Source organism: Ictidomys tridecemlineatus, chromosome 3 (genome assembly GCF_052094955.1).
Source record: "Ictidomys tridecemlineatus isolate mIctTri1 chromosome 3, mIctTri1.hap1, whole genome shotgun sequence".
NCBI classification, from domain to species: domain Eukaryota; kingdom Metazoa; phylum Chordata; class Mammalia; order Rodentia; family Sciuridae; genus Ictidomys; species Ictidomys tridecemlineatus.
The window spans coordinates 76,820,974-76,840,724 of NC_135479.1; the positions used below are offsets into that span (position 1 = coordinate 76,820,974).

At 35.8% G+C, this 19,751-nt stretch overlaps 1 protein-coding gene across 15 annotated transcripts in view; it reads left to right on the forward strand.

Annotated features, from left to right (window-relative positions):
• The window catches only part of Dock3 (dedicator of cytokinesis 3), a 586,580-nt gene that overhangs the window by 516,105 nt on the left and 50,724 nt on the right, over positions 1-19,751 (forward strand). For all 15 annotated transcript variants that reach the window (XR_013436504.1, XM_078043258.1, XM_021727520.2 and 12 more), the window contains 5 exons: positions 3,288-3,382; positions 5,248-5,323; positions 5,871-5,971; positions 6,244-6,302; positions 8,534-8,682. Coding sequence is in view for 14 of the 15 variants with exons in the window: in XM_078043258.1 (XP_077899384.1) it covers positions 3,288-3,382; positions 5,248-5,323; positions 5,871-5,971; positions 6,244-6,302; positions 8,534-8,682 (480 nt within the window). In the remaining variant the exon portion in view is untranslated. The remainder of the gene's footprint in view (positions 1-3,287; positions 3,383-5,247; positions 5,324-5,870; positions 5,972-6,243; positions 6,303-8,533; positions 8,683-19,751) is intronic.

The window sequence follows — 19,751 nt, forward strand, 5'->3', positions numbered from 1 at the left end:
AACCAGAATAGAACAATGCCATTTCACACTGAAAGTGGCACATATAATAATAAATACAAATATTGGTATTAATTATTTTAAGTATAAGATAGATTTCACCAGTGAAGTCATCTAGTAAAAAAGAAGCTCTCAAATTAATAACCTATCTTCTATTTTAAGAAACTAGAGACAGGGCTGAGGTTGTGGCTCAGTGGTAGAGCACTTGTCTAGCATGTGTGAGGCACTGGGTTCAATTCTCAGGACACATATAAATAAATGAATAAAATAAAGTTGTCTATCAACATCTTAAAAAAAGAAGAAACTAGATAAATAAAAGAAAAATAAAGCAAACAGAAGGAAAAAAGTAGTTAAGATTAGAGTAAAAATAAATGAAATAAAGAATAGAAAAATAGAGGCTGGGGTTGTGGCTCAGAGGTAGAGTGCTTACCTACCAGATGTGAGGCACCAGGTTTGATCCTCAGTACCACATAAAAATAAAATAAAGATTTCATGTCTACCTATAACTAAAAAATAAATATTTTTTAAAAGAATAGAAAAATAGATATCTTTTGTGAACTCTTTTTAATTTTATCTCTTCACTTGTGATAGATCTATTCAGACTTTCTATTTCTTCTTGAATGAATTTTGGCAGTTTATATCATTTTAAGAATTTGTCCATTTCATCTAGGGTATATAATTTGTTGGTATGCATTTGTTCATAGCAGAACTATAATTCTTTCTAGTTCTCTAACTAGAAAGATTTCACATTTCCCTCCTTTTGTCCCTAACTTTAGAAAATAGCTCATATTTCTCTTTTACCCACGCTTTCCAGCCCTCTCCCCCCAGATCTCCATCTTTACCATTCACTCCTTGATTGGTCTAAATAAAGTTTTGTCAATTCTGTTCTTTTCAAAGAACCAACTCTTGGTCTTTCTTTTTGCTTTCAAGATTCTCTTTGTTTTTTACTTTTGACAGTTTTGACATATGTCTATAGGTAGATCTCAGTTCTTTCCGTTTGCAGTTCATTGAACTTCCTGAATGTGTACATTAAAGATTTTCATCAGATTTGAGACGCTCAGGAACATTATTTATTCAAATAATATTTTCCTCTTTCTTTCTCTCTCCTTGCTTCCTGATACACTAATTAAGTATATATTTATACTCTTAATGTTAAGATCTCTGAGGCTCTATTCAATTTTTTTTACCATCTTCAAGTTTGCTGAGTCTTCTGATAGCTGAAATCTGCTGCTGAGCCCTTCCAGTGAAATTTTACTTCAGTTATTATACTTTTTAATTCCAGAATTTCTGTTTGATACTTTAAAAATAATTTCTATCCATTTTATTGATAATGTTTATTTGGTACAACATTGCATTTATACTTTTTTCTTTTGAGTTCTTTTTCCTATATATGAACCATACTTTCCTATTTCTTCTTATGCCTTATAATTTTTTGGTTGAAAACTGGACATTTTATATAATGTGACAACTACAGAGTATTAGTTAGCTTTCTGTCACTAGGACAAAATACCTGAGCAAAACAACTGTGGAGGAAAGATTTAGTTTGGCTCACAGTTTCAGAATGTTTAGTCCATGATCAACTGGCTCCAAAGGCAGAAACATCATGGCAGAAGAATATGATGGAGAAAAGCTGCTCACATCATGGCAGCCACAAAGCAGAGCAAGTGAGACAGAGAGTGGAAGGAAGGAACAGGCTGAGGAACATATATATCTTACCAGAGCACACTCCCAATGACCTACTTCCTCCAACCAGGCCCCATCTCCTACAGTTTCTACCACCTCCCAATATTGACATAAAATTATTAATCTATTAGTGGGTTAATCTACTGATGAGGTCAGAGCCCTTATGATCCAGTCACTTCCCAAGAGCACCATATCAGAACACTGCTGCATTGGAGACCAAATCTTCAACACTTGAACCTTTGGGGAGCATTCCAGATCCTAAACCTACTATCTGAAAATATCACATCCCTAGGGTTTGTTCCTGCTTTTTATTGTTTTTTGTTGGAAATGATGTTTGTTTCTTTAGTGATTAGCTAATGACTCAATAGAGATGTTCTTAAATGCTTTAAATCATTAAATCTTCACATTTTTCATTTTGCTAAGGAGTTCTGTGAATATTGTATATTCACCTTTAACATTCTTATAGCTCTGCCTTAGCCTTCAATTCTTGCTTGTACATGTCCTTATAGTCAACCAGAAGGGAGAAATTGGGCTTCTTGAATTTTTCCTAGGAATGCTGCATTTCCTTCTAGGCTGCCAAGCATATGTTAGAGCTTTTCAAATCCCCTTATGGATGTCTCATTCTTTTACTTTTTTTTTTTGGCTATTCTCTTGTTTACCCTGATAAGGCTGCTTCATGCAACTGGGATATTAAATTATATGGCTGATTTTTTCCTCCAATAAGTGCCCGTGGGAATGAAGTTTTCTCAGAGAGTAAGCTGAGTCAGTTAAATAAAGATAAACCTTATGAACAGGTTTATTATGGGAAGGTGTCAGTCAGATCAAATAATACAGTTCTCTGGGGAATGAGACTTTTTGAAGTTCTAAAACCATTTTGTCCTGTCCAGTGGCTATTATTTTCATGACTGCTGCATTTCTATAGATGCTTGTTTTCAAGGCTACTATTCTGAAATTTATACATTTTTCCTGAATAAGTACTCCTGAATTATTGTAAGTCTTTGGTTTCTTTCATAGGAGAGTAGATTTTCAGAAGGTTTGTTTTTTTGGTTTTTTTGTTTGTTTGTTTGTTTGCTTGCTTTTTGTTTGTTTGTTTTGGTAATGGGAATTGAACCCAAATCCTTGGCATGTTAAGCACATGTTCTACCACTAAGCTATACACCATAGCAATTTTCAGAGGTTTTTACTCTATCATTCCTAAAGTGCTTCTTCCATCAATGTGTTCCTAATATCCAAAAAAGGATGTTTGTACAATCAAGTGCTCATGGGCTGTGGTTCAAAGAAGGAGGTCCATGGACTCAGTCTGATACCAATTCTGCTAGGCCTTAGTCTTTCCTGTGCTTTTGGTATTCATCTTTGGGGACAGCGTAGGTATAGAACTTCCTCAGTTCTGTCCAGCTTGGGTCTGCTCCCATCTGGCCTGTGAGAGTACTCAGAATTCACTGTCTCTTAGTTGCCTCCCTCTGAGAGACAACTCACAGAGGGAACCAGAATCCAACCCACCAGCTCTATACACTCTCATGGTCTAGAAGTCAAGAAGGGCCTAATAAGGAAGTCTGTGCTATGGTGGTGGTGGTGGTATCTCACATCAGCTTTTCCTCTGTGGTCAGGAATTCCTTCTGAAGATTTTCTGTGTGTTCCGAAACCTGATGAAGATGAGTGTCTTTCCTCGGGACTGGATGGTGATGAGACTGCTAACAAGCAAGTAAGAAAGGGCCCTGCACTAACATTCACAGAGTGTTTCTTAGACTAAGTAGACTGTGTGTGTGTGTGTGTGTGTGTGTGTGTGTGTGTGTGTGTGTGTGTGTGTGAGAGAGAGAGAGAGAGAGAGAGAGAGAGAGAGAGAGAGATGGGCCAAGATCATGGAAAGATAAAAGAATTGGCAATTGGAAAAAAAAAATGTTTGGAGGCATAATCAGCAGGACTTGGCCATTGACCATAACAACACAGAGAGGAAAGAATCAAAGATAACTCAAAAACTATAGCCTAAGAGCCTGGTAGATGTTGGTATAGTGAGCATAGAAAATGATGTGTTAGGGGGCTGGGGATGTGGATCAAGCGGTAGCACGCTCGCCTGGCATGCGTGCGGCCTGGGTTCGATCCTCACCACTACATACAAAGATATTGTGTCCGCCGAAAACTAAAAAATAAATATTAAAAAAAAAAGAAAATGATGTGTTAAGGATGTGAAATATATAATATTCACTGAAGGGTTCCGCCTTGAGAAAGACCTGCCCAAAGGCCAATGGCCTCTGCTCTCTGTAGGTTTAGGCAGTGTCCCAAGCCCTCCTCTTGATTTGAGTCATGTTGTCTGCCAGATAGTACTTGCCTTCCATAGACAGTGCTAATTACTCACCTGAAACCTGGCTGCAAAGCTCTGACTACTGACATTGAATTCATTCTAAGACTGACCATAACTTATCTGCCCCTTTCATATTCTAGCCTATGCTTCCTTTTAGCAAGCCAGGTGAGTGATACATGTGATAGGGGGATGGCTCCTTTGAATCTGTATTTACTCAGAAGCAGACTAATTGGCCTCCACTCTCTAGCCCACTGCCTCTTCCCACTGATCTATCTTTTATGTTGGCATTCTACTGAATATAGTAAAATTATTTGTTAGTTATATTAGCAAGGTACCAGTATGATATTTCCACTTTGTGCCTTTTATAGACTCTCTTTTTCCCCTAAGAACTGCAAATGTTTGGTCTAGAACAGAAAGATGGATGATTATAAAGTTGCACAGATAATTCCTCAAATAATGGATTTTCCATTGGAATTCTTCATGTTTCTCTCTCTTAGCTCTTCTCAGGACACTTCAGACTTTCCAGTCTTTCTTGCAGGAGCAGCCTCTTCTTCCAAGTCTTTTACCCTTAACATTTATCACCCCCTCTGATGGTAGACTAGTCTAATACACTGTTTTTGCTTTGTCCCTTTTCTACACCAAAGCCCAGGAGGCCACTGTTAGATATAAGTCCCTTTGCAAGTAGCATAGGTCCTGTATATTAAACCTGTCCTGCTTAACTCCTTTTCTACTTCAACCTATGCTCTCAATTCCAGTAGGGTAGCCTCCCATTGCTTCTTATAAGTGCCCATTCTAGGAATAAGAATAATATTCTAAAACAAGAACTAAAATAAAATTACCCATAGAGGAAAATACTAGTATATGACAAAAACAAGGATTTAATAATAATAAACCTCTATTATCAAGTAAAATAATAAAATTATGTCCTAAATTCTATATAGTGATCATAATATATATTGCTTATCCAAAGTTCCCCCAAAATACTATAAGTTACTCTTTGAGAAATCTTTCAGAACCATAAGGCCCAGAGGGAAGAAGTATCAAGAGCCCACAGGTGCCCTATTTTATCTTACCTACTGTGGGGTATTTCACCAACTAGTTTTCAGTGGGATTTGTACCATCTTCTCTTTTGTGCTATCTTCTAGTCTCCGTGTATGTGGGAGAAATTTGTACTAAGTTTTCCCATGGGCTATAGACAACTGGTGCTAAGTTGTCAGATGCTACTGTTAGTCTTTTAATTCTATCAATATTTTGTTTCCTTGATGCAGTATTATAGTCACTACTGTCCAGTACCTATCCTCTGCACTGCACAAGAATTTCATAGAGACAGACTTTGACTTCAAGGTAGGAACTCCTGAAACCCATCACTACTTTTGCAATAACCCTAGAAAGCCAAAAACCATGATTACAGATTTTTATTTATTAATATATTATTTTTATTTAATAATATTTTTTATTTATTAACATATTCAGAGTATCAAACAGCTTCCAAACCTGATTAGAATATGTTCTGGATGCTCCCCTCTTGGAGGTGTTGAGAGCCAGGCATCTATGATTATGTTTTCTAAACATAATCAACACTATTGGCATCAAAAAGAGTCACTAAAGGGCTGGGATTGTGGCTCAGTGGCAGAACACTTGCCTCGCATGTATGAGGCACTGGGTTTGATTCTCAGCACCGCATAAAAATAAATAAATAAAGGTATTTTTTAAAAAAGGAGTCACTAACTAAAATAGTGAGGGTGCTATTTGAAAAGATATTTTAATAGGAAAACAAATCAGGATCTTAAGATTATAAAATGGATTCTGTACTATATTCATGTGTTTAATAACTCTCTTCAAGTTAAGTACTCATATTGTCACATGATTCTTCTTTTTTCTGTGTTTCTAGGTGTGGAATTCTTATTTTAGTCTGGCAGTTCTATTCATAAATCAGCCAAGTCTTCAGCTAGAAATCATTACTTCAGCCAAGAGGAAGAAGATTCTAGATAAGTAAGACAGATGTCTCCTGTTCATCTCCCTACCCCTTTCCCAGATGGGACTGTGTTACTGTGACAGGCTCCTTTGGAAGACCATTGGGTTCTCACATGGGTAGTTTCCCAATAGACCAAGTGTGAGGGTTCAGTTAAGAACCAAATGGCTTAGCATTTTAAGAAACTTTTGGAATGACAGTACCGAAGTACTGGCCTCATAAGGTTTGCAACCCTGTTTTGAGATGTGAACCTTTTTCCGCTAACAATTGGCTCCTGTGTTACTATTCCCAGGTATGGGGACATGCGTGTGATGATGGCTTATGAACTGTTCAGCATGTGGCAGAATTTGGGTAGGTCTTTTCTCCCTGTTATTCCCTTCCATATATTGCAAAGCCAAATAAAAACTACCAGGACTAATAGCATCCCTCAGACTTTCTGAGTGTTGTTAGTTCAGGCCCAAGAGATTCTTATATAACTTGAATGTGACACTTCAGATGGATGAAGCATGAAGCTTTTGGCAGAGAGAGTTTGGCTGAAAAATAAGACTCCAGTACTACATATGCACAGTCCCTTTTTAGAGAACTAAAGTCAAAAGAATAAGATTAGTGCTCCAGTAATTTTTCCAGTTTGAGAATCCATGCTTGTAAGATGCTCTGTGCTTTTCATGTCCCAGTCTGGATGTTGTAGGCTCAAAAGCATAGATAGATCTTGAGCATACCTAGCACATGAGCAAGGATATTAATTTTAATAGTATTCATGCATCCAAATCACATACCTGACATCAGTTGCATAAAAGAACATGTGAGAAAGGAGTTAGAGCCACTGGATGCGATTGATTTTGTTTACCCATCTAGCCACAGCTTCTCTAATAGCCACTTTTTTAAATATAAACTTGTCAGATCAGTATTTCTGGTACAATCCTTTTATATATATACAGCATTTTTTATTTGTTCTTTTTAGGTATACATGACAATCTTTCAATTGCCCTGATGACTAACTGGGCCAGCCTATATTATAGGGATCTGAGTGGCCTGTCAGGATGCTAGAGAAGCTACTGTTACTACTTCAAGTGAGGTCTGCTTTCAACTAAGTTCATGGCTCTGAAGCCTTAGGAATGATGGTCATAAATCTTACAGTTATCCCATTCCTAATCCTATTCCCATTCCTAATCTAGAGGCAGCAACAAGGTCTGAGGCATTTCTTCCAGTAAGAGGGTCTTTCATCCCTGAGTGGGGATGCATTTCCCAAAGCAGACTTTTTCCAGCTGTAGCACTGTTACTCTGCATCCAACAGTAATAGATTTGAACCCTGAAGTTGACTGTGAAATTTCCAGGAATACAAGAGACTGGCAACTATATCAAGTACCAAGATTATAACATGCAGAATTGACCTTAGGGCTAATATTTTCTTCTTAGATAAACTTTCAAAATAGAAGAAATTTTAAAAGATACTAGATTCGCCTAATGAAGACATTCTTACCTCATTGCTTTTGGTGAAAATGACATTCTGTGGTCCCTGAGAACTGGTTTTACTTGATGTAGCAGTTACTATACAAGTCCACAGTTTGTCTCTTCCTTAGTCTCTGAAAGACTGAAAGAAGAGCTCTGAAGATGGTTCTCTGTTTCACCACTGCAAGGAACAAAAGAGTCCAATTCCATGGTCCTCAGGGCTAGCCCTGAATTCTGGAAACACTACTCAGATGACAGGCCAGTCAGAGGGAAGTTCATCCCTCACTTCCCATGGGAAGGCCTCCTATAGGAAGCTGAGGGATGAACTGATCCAAGTAGGTATGGCACTACCATCATAAATGCAGTGTGATTGGGGAGTGATATTCGACAAATTATATTGTTATATTGTGTACATGTATGAATACATAACAACAAATCTCATCATTATGTACAATTATAATGCACCAATAAAAAATACAAAGAGAAAGAAGTAAAGAACAAAGGAAAAGGAAGGAGAGAAAAGAAAAATAATCTTAATACAAGGGATTTGAGGATGGGCAAAGAGTCTCCAGGCCATCCTGACAGGGTAGGGATGTGCAAGAGGCTCCTTCCAGCTCAGAAGAGGGGCTTCTTTGGCATACAGGAGCACAGCATTAAAAAGATCCATGGATTTCTGGCCCCTGGTAACTGGATCAAGGCCCAGATATCCTCTTCTATTTAAATGCCTCTAGGCTAGAGATAGAAACTCCAGGAAAAGTAAATATATGACTTTTCCTTGCTTAAAAAAACGCTGTGAAAAGACCATCTGGAACTATCTTAGGTTATTCAAAAATCCCATAGCAAACTCTGTTTCTTAACCTCAGAGATTTTCAGGTAGTTTTTGGAACTTCCCAGGAAATTGGAAAAGCAGTTTGAGCCTGTTGAACATTTGCTTTAAATAGGCTGGGCCAGCTTTATCTATGAACTCTAAAAAGCTGAGAGGGAGTTTCACAGAAAACCATAGGAGTGAGCTTACTTTACTCTCAAAAGCATTCAATAAAAAAATCATAGCATGTGCTGTGGCTCACTTGGGAATCTTCCATGGAAGTAACAAAGCATTCATAAACTAATATCTGTTGGGTTTTGTTGTTCAGGTGAACATAAGATCCACTTTATTCCGGGAATGATTGGTCCTTTTCTGGGTGTGACACTAGTCCCACAGCCAGAAGTACGGAATATCATGATTCCCATCTTTCATGATATGATGGATTGGGAGCAGAGGAAAAATGGCAACTTCAAACAGGTAAGGTGACACCTGGAAGTGTTCAAGGTACTTTTTGAAATGGACCCCTTCTTCTCAGGCAGGTGGCCCAGATGGCTACAACATGGCTCCAATGGGAATGTTAAAACAGCCTTCTTGAATTCTTCCTCTTCAAGGATTTTTAATTATTTGCCAAAATTGGTTTGTAGACTCGTTTCATCAAATTAGAGGCTAAAAAAACGAATCAGAGGAAATAGGTGAATATCATGTAAAAGGAACTTGAGACTATGCCCTCCCAATTTCACTCAGGTGAAGGCCTGGGAGTATGTTGTTCTTCCTCTTTGGTGGATCCCCACTATACAAAAGCATTTCTAAGATTAGAGCCCAGACCAGTTGGCTTCTGATGGCTCAGGATAGCCTAGAATTTCATAGACTACAGGTCCAAGAGATGTTTTGACTGAGTCACTTCAGTCTCTCCTTCCATGTAATTCTTTTGCCACCACTAAGGTGAAGGAGATGGCCTCTTCCTTTTTATCTATAGCTCCAAAGAATAATTCTAGGACCAATAAGGGCCAATGATAGGGAAGCCAATTTTAGCTAATGAAAGAAATAAATTGCTAGCAGCATAAAGTATCTACTGTGATCTATAATAGTTTGGAATATAGGAGTTCCACTTTGCTAGTGATCTTCAAGCAGAAGCCCCCAGGAGGCTACTAGGAGAAATTTCTGTATTGGCTTGGAAATTGTCCCAGTTCCCCACTGAACTCCTTCACAACCCATGATTTTGCAATGAACCAATTTCAGTGGTGAAATTGAGGAGCACACCAAACAGTAAATTTTAAATATTTATTTATTTTTAAATTTACATTAATAAATAAAAATCTTACATAAATAAATAAAATAATTATTTTTAAATTTACATAGAGGAAAAATCACTCTTTTTTATTTATGATTCTATAAGTTTTTGCAGATGCACAAAGTTGTGTGACCAACATGACAATCAATATTTTTCAAATACCTCAAAATTCTATTTTTTAGTTCCTTTATAATGAAACACTTCCTCTGTCTTTAATCAGTACAGCCTGATCTGTTCTCCATCAATGTAGTTGTGCCTTTACCATAAATGTCATATAGATGGAATCAAAGAGAAAATAACCCTTTTGAGACTGGCTTCTTTCACTGAGCTTGATACTATGAGAGGTTCATCTATTTCACTGTGTGTATCATCTGAGACCGCTCCATTGCCTTAGGAACATCCTGCTCAAAGAGAATTCTGTGATACCCTGGAATTTATTGGTTCAGACAGCCCCAGGTTCAAAGATATCAATGCACCCAAATAGCCTTGAGGTACCAGTTGCCTAGAAGAGGAAGAATTATTGTGCCAGTGATAAGTCTCCAATCAAGCAAATTTCCCCACAACCTCTAGATTCTTGTTTATCTTTAAAATCTTTTTCTCACAATAAATCCATTTGATGTGCTCCCCTATAAATTTTAAAGCACACAGAGCAGAGATCCGACCTATCTTTGTCAGAGATCCGACCTATCAGGTCCAATCATCCCTCCAGGCCCTCACGGTTGAAACTACTTTCCTGTGTCTTTGTCTTTTATTTCTTTTTTTAAAAGCTTTTTTTTGTTAGTTGTTCAAAACATTACAAAGCTCTTGACATATCATATTTCATACATTTGATTCAAGTGGGTTATGAGCTCCCATTTTTACCCCAAATACAGATTGCAGAATCACATCGGTTACACATCCACGTTTTTACATACTGCCATACTAGTGTCTGTTGTATTCTGCTGCCTTTCCTATACTCTACTATCCCCCCTCCCCTTCCCTCCTCTCCCATCTTCTCTCTCCACCCCATCTACTGTAATTCATTTCTCTCTCTTGTTTTTTCCCTTTCCCCTCACTTCCTCTTATATGTAATTTTGTATAACAATGAGGGTCTCCTTCCATTTCCATGCAATTTCCCTTCTCTCTCCCTTTCCCTCCCACCTCTCGTCCCTGTTTAATGGTAATCTTCTTTCCTGCTCTGTTCTGAGTTGCCCTCCTTACATCAAAGAAGACATTTGGCATTTGTTTTTTAGGGATTGGCTAGCTTCACTTAGCATAATCTGCTCTAATGCCATCCATTTCCCTGCAAATGCCATGATTTTGTCATTTTTTAGTGCTGAGTAATACTCCATTGTGTATAAATGCCACATTTTTTTTATCCTTTCATCTATTGAAGGGCATCTAGGTTGGTTCCACAGTCTAGCTATTGTGAATTGTGCAGCTATGAACATCGATGTATCTGTATCCCTATAGTACGTTCTTTTAAGGTCTTTGGGGAATAGTCTGAGAAGGGGAATAGCTGGGTCAAATGGTGGTTCCATTCCCCGATTTCCAAGGAATCTCCACACTGCTTTCCAAATTGGCTGCACCAGTTTGCAGTCCCACCAGCAATGTACAAATGTACCCTTTTCCCCACATCCTCGCCAGCACTTGTTATTTGACTTCATAATGGCTGCCATTCTTACTGGAGTGAGATTGTATCTTAGGGTGGTTTTAATTTTCATTTCCCTGACTGCTAGAGATGGTGAGCATTTTTTTGTGTAATTGTTGATTGCTTGTATGTCCTCCTCTGAGAAGTATCTGTTCATGTCCTTGACCCATTTGCTGATTGGGTTATTTGTTTTCTTATTGTTTAATTTTTTGAGTTCTTTGTATACTCTGGATATTAGGGCTCTATCTGAAGTGTGAGGAGTAAAAATTTGTTCCCAGGATGTAGGCTCCCTATTTACCTCTCTTGTTCTTTCTCTTGCTGAGAAAAAACTTTTTAGTTTGAGTAAGTCCCATTTGTTGATTCTTGTTATTAACTCTTGTGCTATAGGTGTTCAATTAAGGAATATGGAGCCCGACCCCACAATATGTAGATTAGAGCCAACTTTTTATTCTATCAGACGCAGAGTCTCTGTTTTGATATCAAGCTCCTTGATCCATTTTGAGTTAACTTTTGTGCATGGCGCGAGAAAGGGATTCAGATTCATTTTGTTGCATATGTATTTCCAGTTTTCCCAAAACCATTTGTTGAAGATGTTATCCTTTCTCCATTGCATGCTTTTAGCACCTTTGTCAAATATAAGATAGTTGTAATTTTGTGGATTGGTCTCTGTGTCCTCTGTTCTATACCATTGGTCCACCCGCTTGTTTTGGTATCAGTAACATGCTGTTTTTGTTACTATTGCTCTGTAGTATAGTTTGAAGTCTGGTATCACTATACCGCTTGTTTCACTCCTCCTGCTTGGAATTACTTTTGCTATTCTGGGTCTTTTATTTTTCCAGATGAATTTCATGATTGCTGTATTTCTACAAGAAATTCAGTTGGGATTTTGATTGGCATTGCATTAAATCTATAGAGAACTTTTGGTAATATCACCATTTTGATGATGTTAGTTCTGCCTATTCATGAACAGGGTATATTTTTCCATCTTTTAAGATCTTCTATTTCTCTCTTTAGGGTTCTGTAGTTTTCATTGTATAAGTCTTTCACCTCTTTTGTTAGGTTGATTCCCAAGTATTTTTTTTTTTTGAGGATATTGTGAATGGAGTGATTTTCCTCATTTCCGTTTCAGAAGTTTTGTCGCAGATATACAGAAATACCTTTGATTTATGTGTGTTGATTTTATATCCTGCCATTTTGCTGAATTCATTTATTAGCTCTAGCAGTTTCTTTGTAGAACCTTTTGGTTTGCTAGGTATAGAAGCGTGTCATCCGCAAATTGTGATAATTTAAGTTCTTCTTTTCCTATCTTTATGCCTTTAATTTCTTTCGTCTGTCTAATTGCTCTGGCCAGTATTTCGAGAACTATATTGAATAGAAGTGGTGAGAGAGGGCATCCCTGTCTTGTTCCAGATTTTAGAGGGAATGTCTTCAATTTTTCTCCATTTAGAATGATACTAGCCTGAGGCTTAGCATAGATAGCTTTTACAATGTTGACGTAAGTTCCTGTTATCCCTAGTTTTTCTAGTGTTTTGAACATAAAGGGATGCTGTATTTTGTGGAATGCTTTTTCCACATCTATCGAGATGATCATATGGTTCTTATCTTTAAGTCTATTGATGTGGTGAATAACATTTATTGATTTCTATATATTGAACCAGCCTTGCATCCCAGGGATGAATCCTACTTGATCATGGTGCACAATTTTTTTGATATGTTTTTGTATCCGATTCGCCAGATTTTATTGAGGACTTTTGCATCTAGGTTTATTAGAGATATTGGTCTGTAGTTTTCTTTCTTTGAAGTGTCTTTGGTTTTGGAATCAGGGTTTTGTTGGCCTCATAGAATGAATTTGGAAGAGTTTCCTCTTTTTCTATTCCCTGAAATAACTTGAAAAGTATTGGTATTAATTCCTCTTTAAAAGTTTTGTAAAACTCCGCTGTATTCCCATCCGGTCCTGGGCTTTTCTTGGTTGGTAGTCTTTTGATGGCTTCTTCTATTTCCTCCATTGATATTGGTCTGTTTGACTTTTATTTCTTATTAATTATTTCAAGAGTTTTAATTTCTCAGCCAGGTAACACCTCTGTGCAGTTATCTGATCCCTTGTGTAGGACACAGTAACAGGTAGTTTTTCTACTGATGAGTACTATTTAACTTATTCATCATTTGAAAGACATTTAGATTCTTTACATTTTGGTAAATACTAAAATGAAGCTAATAAAACATTTTATATGAATATAAACTACTTTTTTTCTGTGGATGAATACATAAAAATATAATGGTAGGATCTTGTAATAAGTGTAGGTTTAGCTTTATATAAGAAGATATCAAACTATTTTCAAAAATGGCTGAACCATTTTGAAGTCCCAGCAACTGTGTATGAGAATTCCAGTTGCTCCATATAATAACCAATATTTAGTATTATTTGTGCCATTCTAATAGATGTGCACTTGTATATCATTGTGGTTTTAATTTACATTCCTCTAATTACTAATGATGAGCATCCTTTCATTTGTTTACTTAATAGTCTTATATTTCTTTGATGAAATTATTATTCAAAACTTGTTCATTTTCAGTTGGGTTGATTATTTCCAAATATTGTTGAGTTTTAAGGTTTCTTCATGTATTCTGGATTTAAGTTCTTTGTTCAGTGTGTTACTTACAATATTTTCTCCAAGTCTTTAGCTGATTGTTTTATTTACCATTATCTTTCAGAGAAATAAAGTTTAATAAAATTATTTTTATGCAGTTCAATATCAATGTTTTTATTTATACATATAAATATATATGTGTGTGTATATATAGATATTATTTGTACTTGGACACAATACCTTTGTTTTATTTATTTATTTTTTTATATGGTACTGAGGATCGAACCCAGGGCCTTGCACACGCTAGGCAAGCCCTCTACCACTGAGTCACAACCCCAGCCCTCAATGTTTTTCTTTTATGAATGCTTTTGGAATGATATCTAAGAACTATTTGCCTAGCCCAGGGCCACAAATTTTTTTCAGTGTCTTTTTCTAGAAGGTTTATAATTTTATTATAGTCCTGGGGATTGAATCCAAGTGCTCTTCTACTGAGCTACACCTCCAGCCCTAGACATTACATAATGTTACATTTTAAATTCAGATCTATTTTGAATCAATTTTTGTATAAGATGTGAAATATGGGTAAAAGGTCTTTTGGAGGCAGCATATAGATGTCCAATTAATTATTCCAGCACCTTGATGAAAAAACTATCCTTTCTCCTTGAATTACCTTTGTACCTTTCTCAAATCAATTAACTATCAAAGTGTACAAAATTTTAATTCAGAGGAATAAGTTTTACAGATCTAGTGCACAGCATGGTGACAATAATAATGTGTTGTATATTTTAAAATTGCTGAAAGAGTAGACTTTAAATGTCCTTACAAAAAAATAAGTAGGTAAGGTGATATGTTATTTAGTTTGATTTAATCATTTTGCAATGCATACATATATTAAAACATCATGTTGTAAGCCCTAAATATATACAATTATTGGCAATTTTTTTAAATCAGCTGATCATATTTACGTGAATTTCTTTCACATGACCTTCAAATACCTTAGTCTCTCCACTGTCTATTTTTTCATCAATACCACACTGCCTTAATTTTGGTAGCTTTATAATTAGTCTTAAAAATGAGATGATATAAATTCTCCAAATTTGTACTTTTTTAAATATTCTGTTAGCTATTGCAGTTCCTTTTCTTTTTCCTATATTATTTACTTCCTTACTTACTTATTTGCAGTATTAGAAATTGAATCCAAGAGCACTCTACCATCGAGCTACATCCCCAGTCCTTTTTTATATTTTATTTTGAGACAGAGTTTCCTTGAATTGCTGAGACTAGCCTCAAACTTGTGATCCTCCTTTCATCAGCCTCCCAAGTTGCTGGGATTATAAGGATGTGCCATGGTGCCCAGCCTTTCTATAAATTTTAGAATCATCTGTTAGTTTGCACAGACATTCTTGCTGGGATTTTTTTTCTTTTTTTAATTTATTCTAATTTGTTATATATGACAGAAGAATGCATTTCAATTCATATTACACATATAGAGCACAATTTTTCATGTCTCTGGTTGTACACAATATAAAGTCACACCATTCATGTCTTCATACATGTACTTAGAGTAATGATTTCCATCTCATTTCACTGCCTTTCCCACCCCCATACTTTCTCCCTTCCTCTCCCTCCCCTTTGCCCTATTTATAGTTTGTCTATTCCTCCCATGCTCCCCCCATCCCCATTATGAATCAGCATCCACATATCATAGAAAATATTCAGCATTTGTTTTTTGGGGATTGGCTTACTTCACTTAGCATTATTTTCTACAGCTCCATCCATTTACCTGCAATTGCCATGATTTTATTCTCTTATAATGCTGAGTAATATTCCATTGTGTAGATATACCACATTTTCTTTATCCATTCATCTATGTAAGGGCATCTAGATTGGTTCCACAGTTTAGCTATTATGAACTGTGCTGCTATAAATGTGGCTGCATCCCTATAGTATGCTGTTTTTGAGTCCTTTGAGTATAGACCAAGGAGTAGGATAGCTGGGTCAAAAGGTGGTTCCATTCCCAGTTTTTCAAGGAATCTTCATTCTGCTTTCCATATTGACTGCACCAATTTGCAGTCCCACCAGTAAAGTATAAGCATGCCTTTTTTTCACTACACCCTCGCCAACACTTATTGTTGTTTGTGTTCTCAAAGCTGCCATTCTGACTGGAGTGAGATGAAATCTTAGAATAGTTTTGATTTGTATTGCTATAATTGCTAGAGATGTTGAACATTTTTTTATATATTTGCTGACTGATTGTATATCATCTGCTGAAAAGTGTCTGTTTAGTTCCTTGGCCAACTTATTGATTTGGGTTATTTGTTTTTGTTTTTGGAGGGTTGAGTTTTGAGTTCTTTATATATTCTAGAAATTAGTGCTCTGTTTGATGTGTGTGTGGTAAAAATTTGCTCACATTCTATAGGCTCTCTACTCACCTTACTGATTGTTTCTTTTGCTGAGAAGAAGCTTTTTAGTTTGAAACTATCCCATTTATTGACTATTGATTTTAATTCTTGTACTATAGGAGTCTTATTATGGAAGTCAGGGCCTAATCTGACATGATGAAATTTGGGCCTTCTTTTTCTTCTATTAGGCATGTGGCATGTGGTCTCTGGTTTAATTCCTATGTCCTTGATCTATTTTGAGTTTTGTGCAGGGTGAGAGATAGGGGTTTAATTTCATTTTGTTGCATAAGGATTTTCAGTTTTCCCAAAACCATTTGTTGAAAAGCTGTCTTTTCTCCAACGTATGTTTTTGGTGTCTTTGTCTAACCTAAGATAACTGTAATTATGTGGGTTTGTCTCTGTTTCGTCTATTCTGTACCATTGGTCTACAGTCTATTTTGGTGCCAGTACCATGCTGTTTTTGTTACTATTGCTCTTTAGTATAGTTTAAGGTCTGGTATAGTGATGCCACCTGCTTCACTCTTCTTGCTAAGGATTGCTTTACCTATTCTGGGTCTCTTATTTTTCCAGATGAATTTCATGACTGCTTTTTCTATTTCTATGAAGAATGTAATTGGGATTTTGATTGGAATTGCATTAAAAATGTATAGTGCTTGTGGATCCTCTAGGCATTTTGACATATTAATTCTGCCTATCCAAGAACAAGGGAGAGCTTTCCATCCTCTAAGGGCTTTAAAAGGATTTCTGTCTTTAGTATTCTGTAGTTTTCATTGTAGAGGTCTTTCACCTCTTTTGTTGATTCCAAGTGTAATTTTTTGAGGCTATTGTAAATAGGGAAGTTTTATTTGTTTCCATTTCAGAGAATTTGTCACGGATATACAGAAATGCCTTTGATTTATGGGTGTTGATTTTATATCCTGCAACTTTGCTGAATTCATTTATTAGTTCTAGAAATTTTCTGGTGATATTTTTTGGATCCTCTAAGCACAGAATCATATCATCAGCAAATAGTGCTAATTTGAGTTCTTCTTTTCTTATCTGTATCCCCTTAATTTCTTTAGTCTGTCTAATTGCTCTGGCTAGTGTTTCAAGAACTATGTTAAATAGATGTGGTGAAAGAGGGAATCCCTGTCTTGTTCCCATTTTTAGAGGGAATGCTTTCAATTTTTCTCCATTTAGAATGATGTTGGCCTTGGGCTTTGCATAGATAGTGTTTACAATGTTAAGATATATTCCTTTGATCACTAGTTTTTATAGTGTTTTGAAGATCAATGGGTGCTGTATTTTGTGAAATTTTTTTTCTGAATCTATGGAGGTGATCATATGATTCTTCTCTTTAAGTCTATTGATGTGATGAATTACATTTATTTATTTGCGTATATTGAACCACCCTTGCATCCCTGGGATGAATCCCATTTGATCATGGTGCACTGTCTTTTTGTTATGTTTTTATATTCTATTTGCCAGAATTTTTTGCATGTATGTTCATTAGAAATATTGGTCTGAAGTTTTCTTTCTTTGATGTGTCTTTACCTGGTTTGGAAATCAGGGTGATATTGGCCTCATAGAATGATTTTGGAAGTGTACCCTCTTTTTCCATTTCACGCAATAATTTAGAGAGTATTGGTATTAGTTTTTCTTTAAAGGTCTTGTAGAATTCAGTTGTGTATTCATCTAGTCCTGAGCTTTTCTTGGTTGGTAGGATTCTGATGGCATCTTCTATTTCATTGCTTGAAATTGATCTGTTTAAATTGTGTATGTCATCCTGATTCAGTTTGGGCACATCATAAAGACTCTAGAAATTTGTAGATTCCTTCAATATTTTCTTTTTTATTGGAGTATAAATTCTCAAAATAATTTCTAATTATCTTCTGTATTTCTGTAGTGTCTGTTGTGATATTTTCTTTTTTATCATGTTAGTAATTTAAATTTTCTCTCTCCTCCTCTTTATTAGCATGGCTAATGTTTATCAGTTTGATTTATTTTTTTCAAAGAACCAACTTTTTGTTTTGTCAATTTTTTTCAATTGTTTCTTTTGTTTCAATTTCATTGATTTCAACTCTGATTTTGATTATTTTCTGTCTTCTACTGCTTTTGGTATAGATTTGTTCTTTTTCTAGGGCTTTGAGATGTAATGTTAGGTCATTTATTTGTTGACTTTTTCTTCTTTTAAGAAATGAAATCCATGCAGTGAACTTTCCTCTTAGAACTGCCTTCATAGTGTCCCAGAGATTTTGATACATTGTATCAGTGTTCTCACTTACCTCTAAGAATTTTTTAACCTCCCCTCTGATGTCTTTTGAAACCCATTGTTCATTCAAGATCATATTTTTTAGTTGCCAGGTGTTGCAGAATCTTTATTTTTTATTTTATCATTGATTTCTAATTTTATTCCATTATGATCTGATAAAATGCAGAGTAGTATCTCTATTTTTTTGTATTTGCCAAGAGTTTCTTTGTGGCATAATAAATATATGGTCTATTTTAGAGAAGGATCCATGTGCTGCTGAGGGTATTCACTCATTGATGGATAATATATGTCAGATAAGTCCTTTTATGTATTATTGAGTTCTGTAGTTTCTTTGTTCAGCTTTTGTTTGGAAGAGAGGTGTGTTAAAGTCACCCAGAATTATTGTGTTGTGGTCTATTTGATTCTTGAGCTTGAGAAGAGTTTGTTTGATGAATGTAGATGCTCCATTGTTTGGGGCATATATATTTATAATTTTTATGTGTTGAGATGTATGGTTCCCTTGAGCAGCATGTAGTGTCCTTCTTTATTTCTTTTGATTAACTTTAGCTTGAAGTCTACTTTATTTGATAGGAGGATGGAAACCCCCGCTTGTTTCCAAAGTCCATGTGAGTGGTATGATTTTTCCCAACCTTTCACAGTCTGTGGATGTCTTTTTGTATGAGATGAATCTCTTGGAGGCAGTATATTGTTGGATCTTTTTTTTTTCAATCCAGTCAGCTAGTCTATGTATTTTGATTGGTGAGTTTAGGCATTAATATTCAGGTTTATTATTGAGACATGATTTGTATTCCCAGCCATTTTTGTTTATTTTTGGTATATAACTTGACTTGGTTTCCTCCTTTTATTAGTTTTTCCTTTAATATAATAACTGATTTTCATTAATTAATATAATACCTGATTTTCATTGTGGTTTTTTTATTTCCTCCTCATGTAATATTTTGCCAAGGATGTTCTGTGGTGCAGGCTTTCTAGTTGTAAATTATTTTAACTTTTGTTTATTATGGAAGGCTATTATTTCATCATTATATCTAAAGCTTAATTTTGCTGGATATAGATTCTTGGTTGGCATCCATTTTCTTTCAGAGCTTGGTATAAGTTGTTCTAGAATCTTCTAGCTTTCTGCAGATATCCTAATTGGTTTCCCCTGTATATAATCAGATTCCTTTCTCTGTGGCTTTTAAAATTCTCTCCTTATTCTGTATGCTAGATATTATCATTATAATGTACCTTGGTGTAGATCTGTTGTGATTTTGTACATTTGGCATACTGTAAGCCTCTTGTATTTGGCTTTCCAATTCATTCTTCATGTTTGGAAAGTTTTCTAGTATTATTTCATTGAATAGATTGTTCATTCCTTTGGTTTGGAACTCTATGCCTTCCTCTA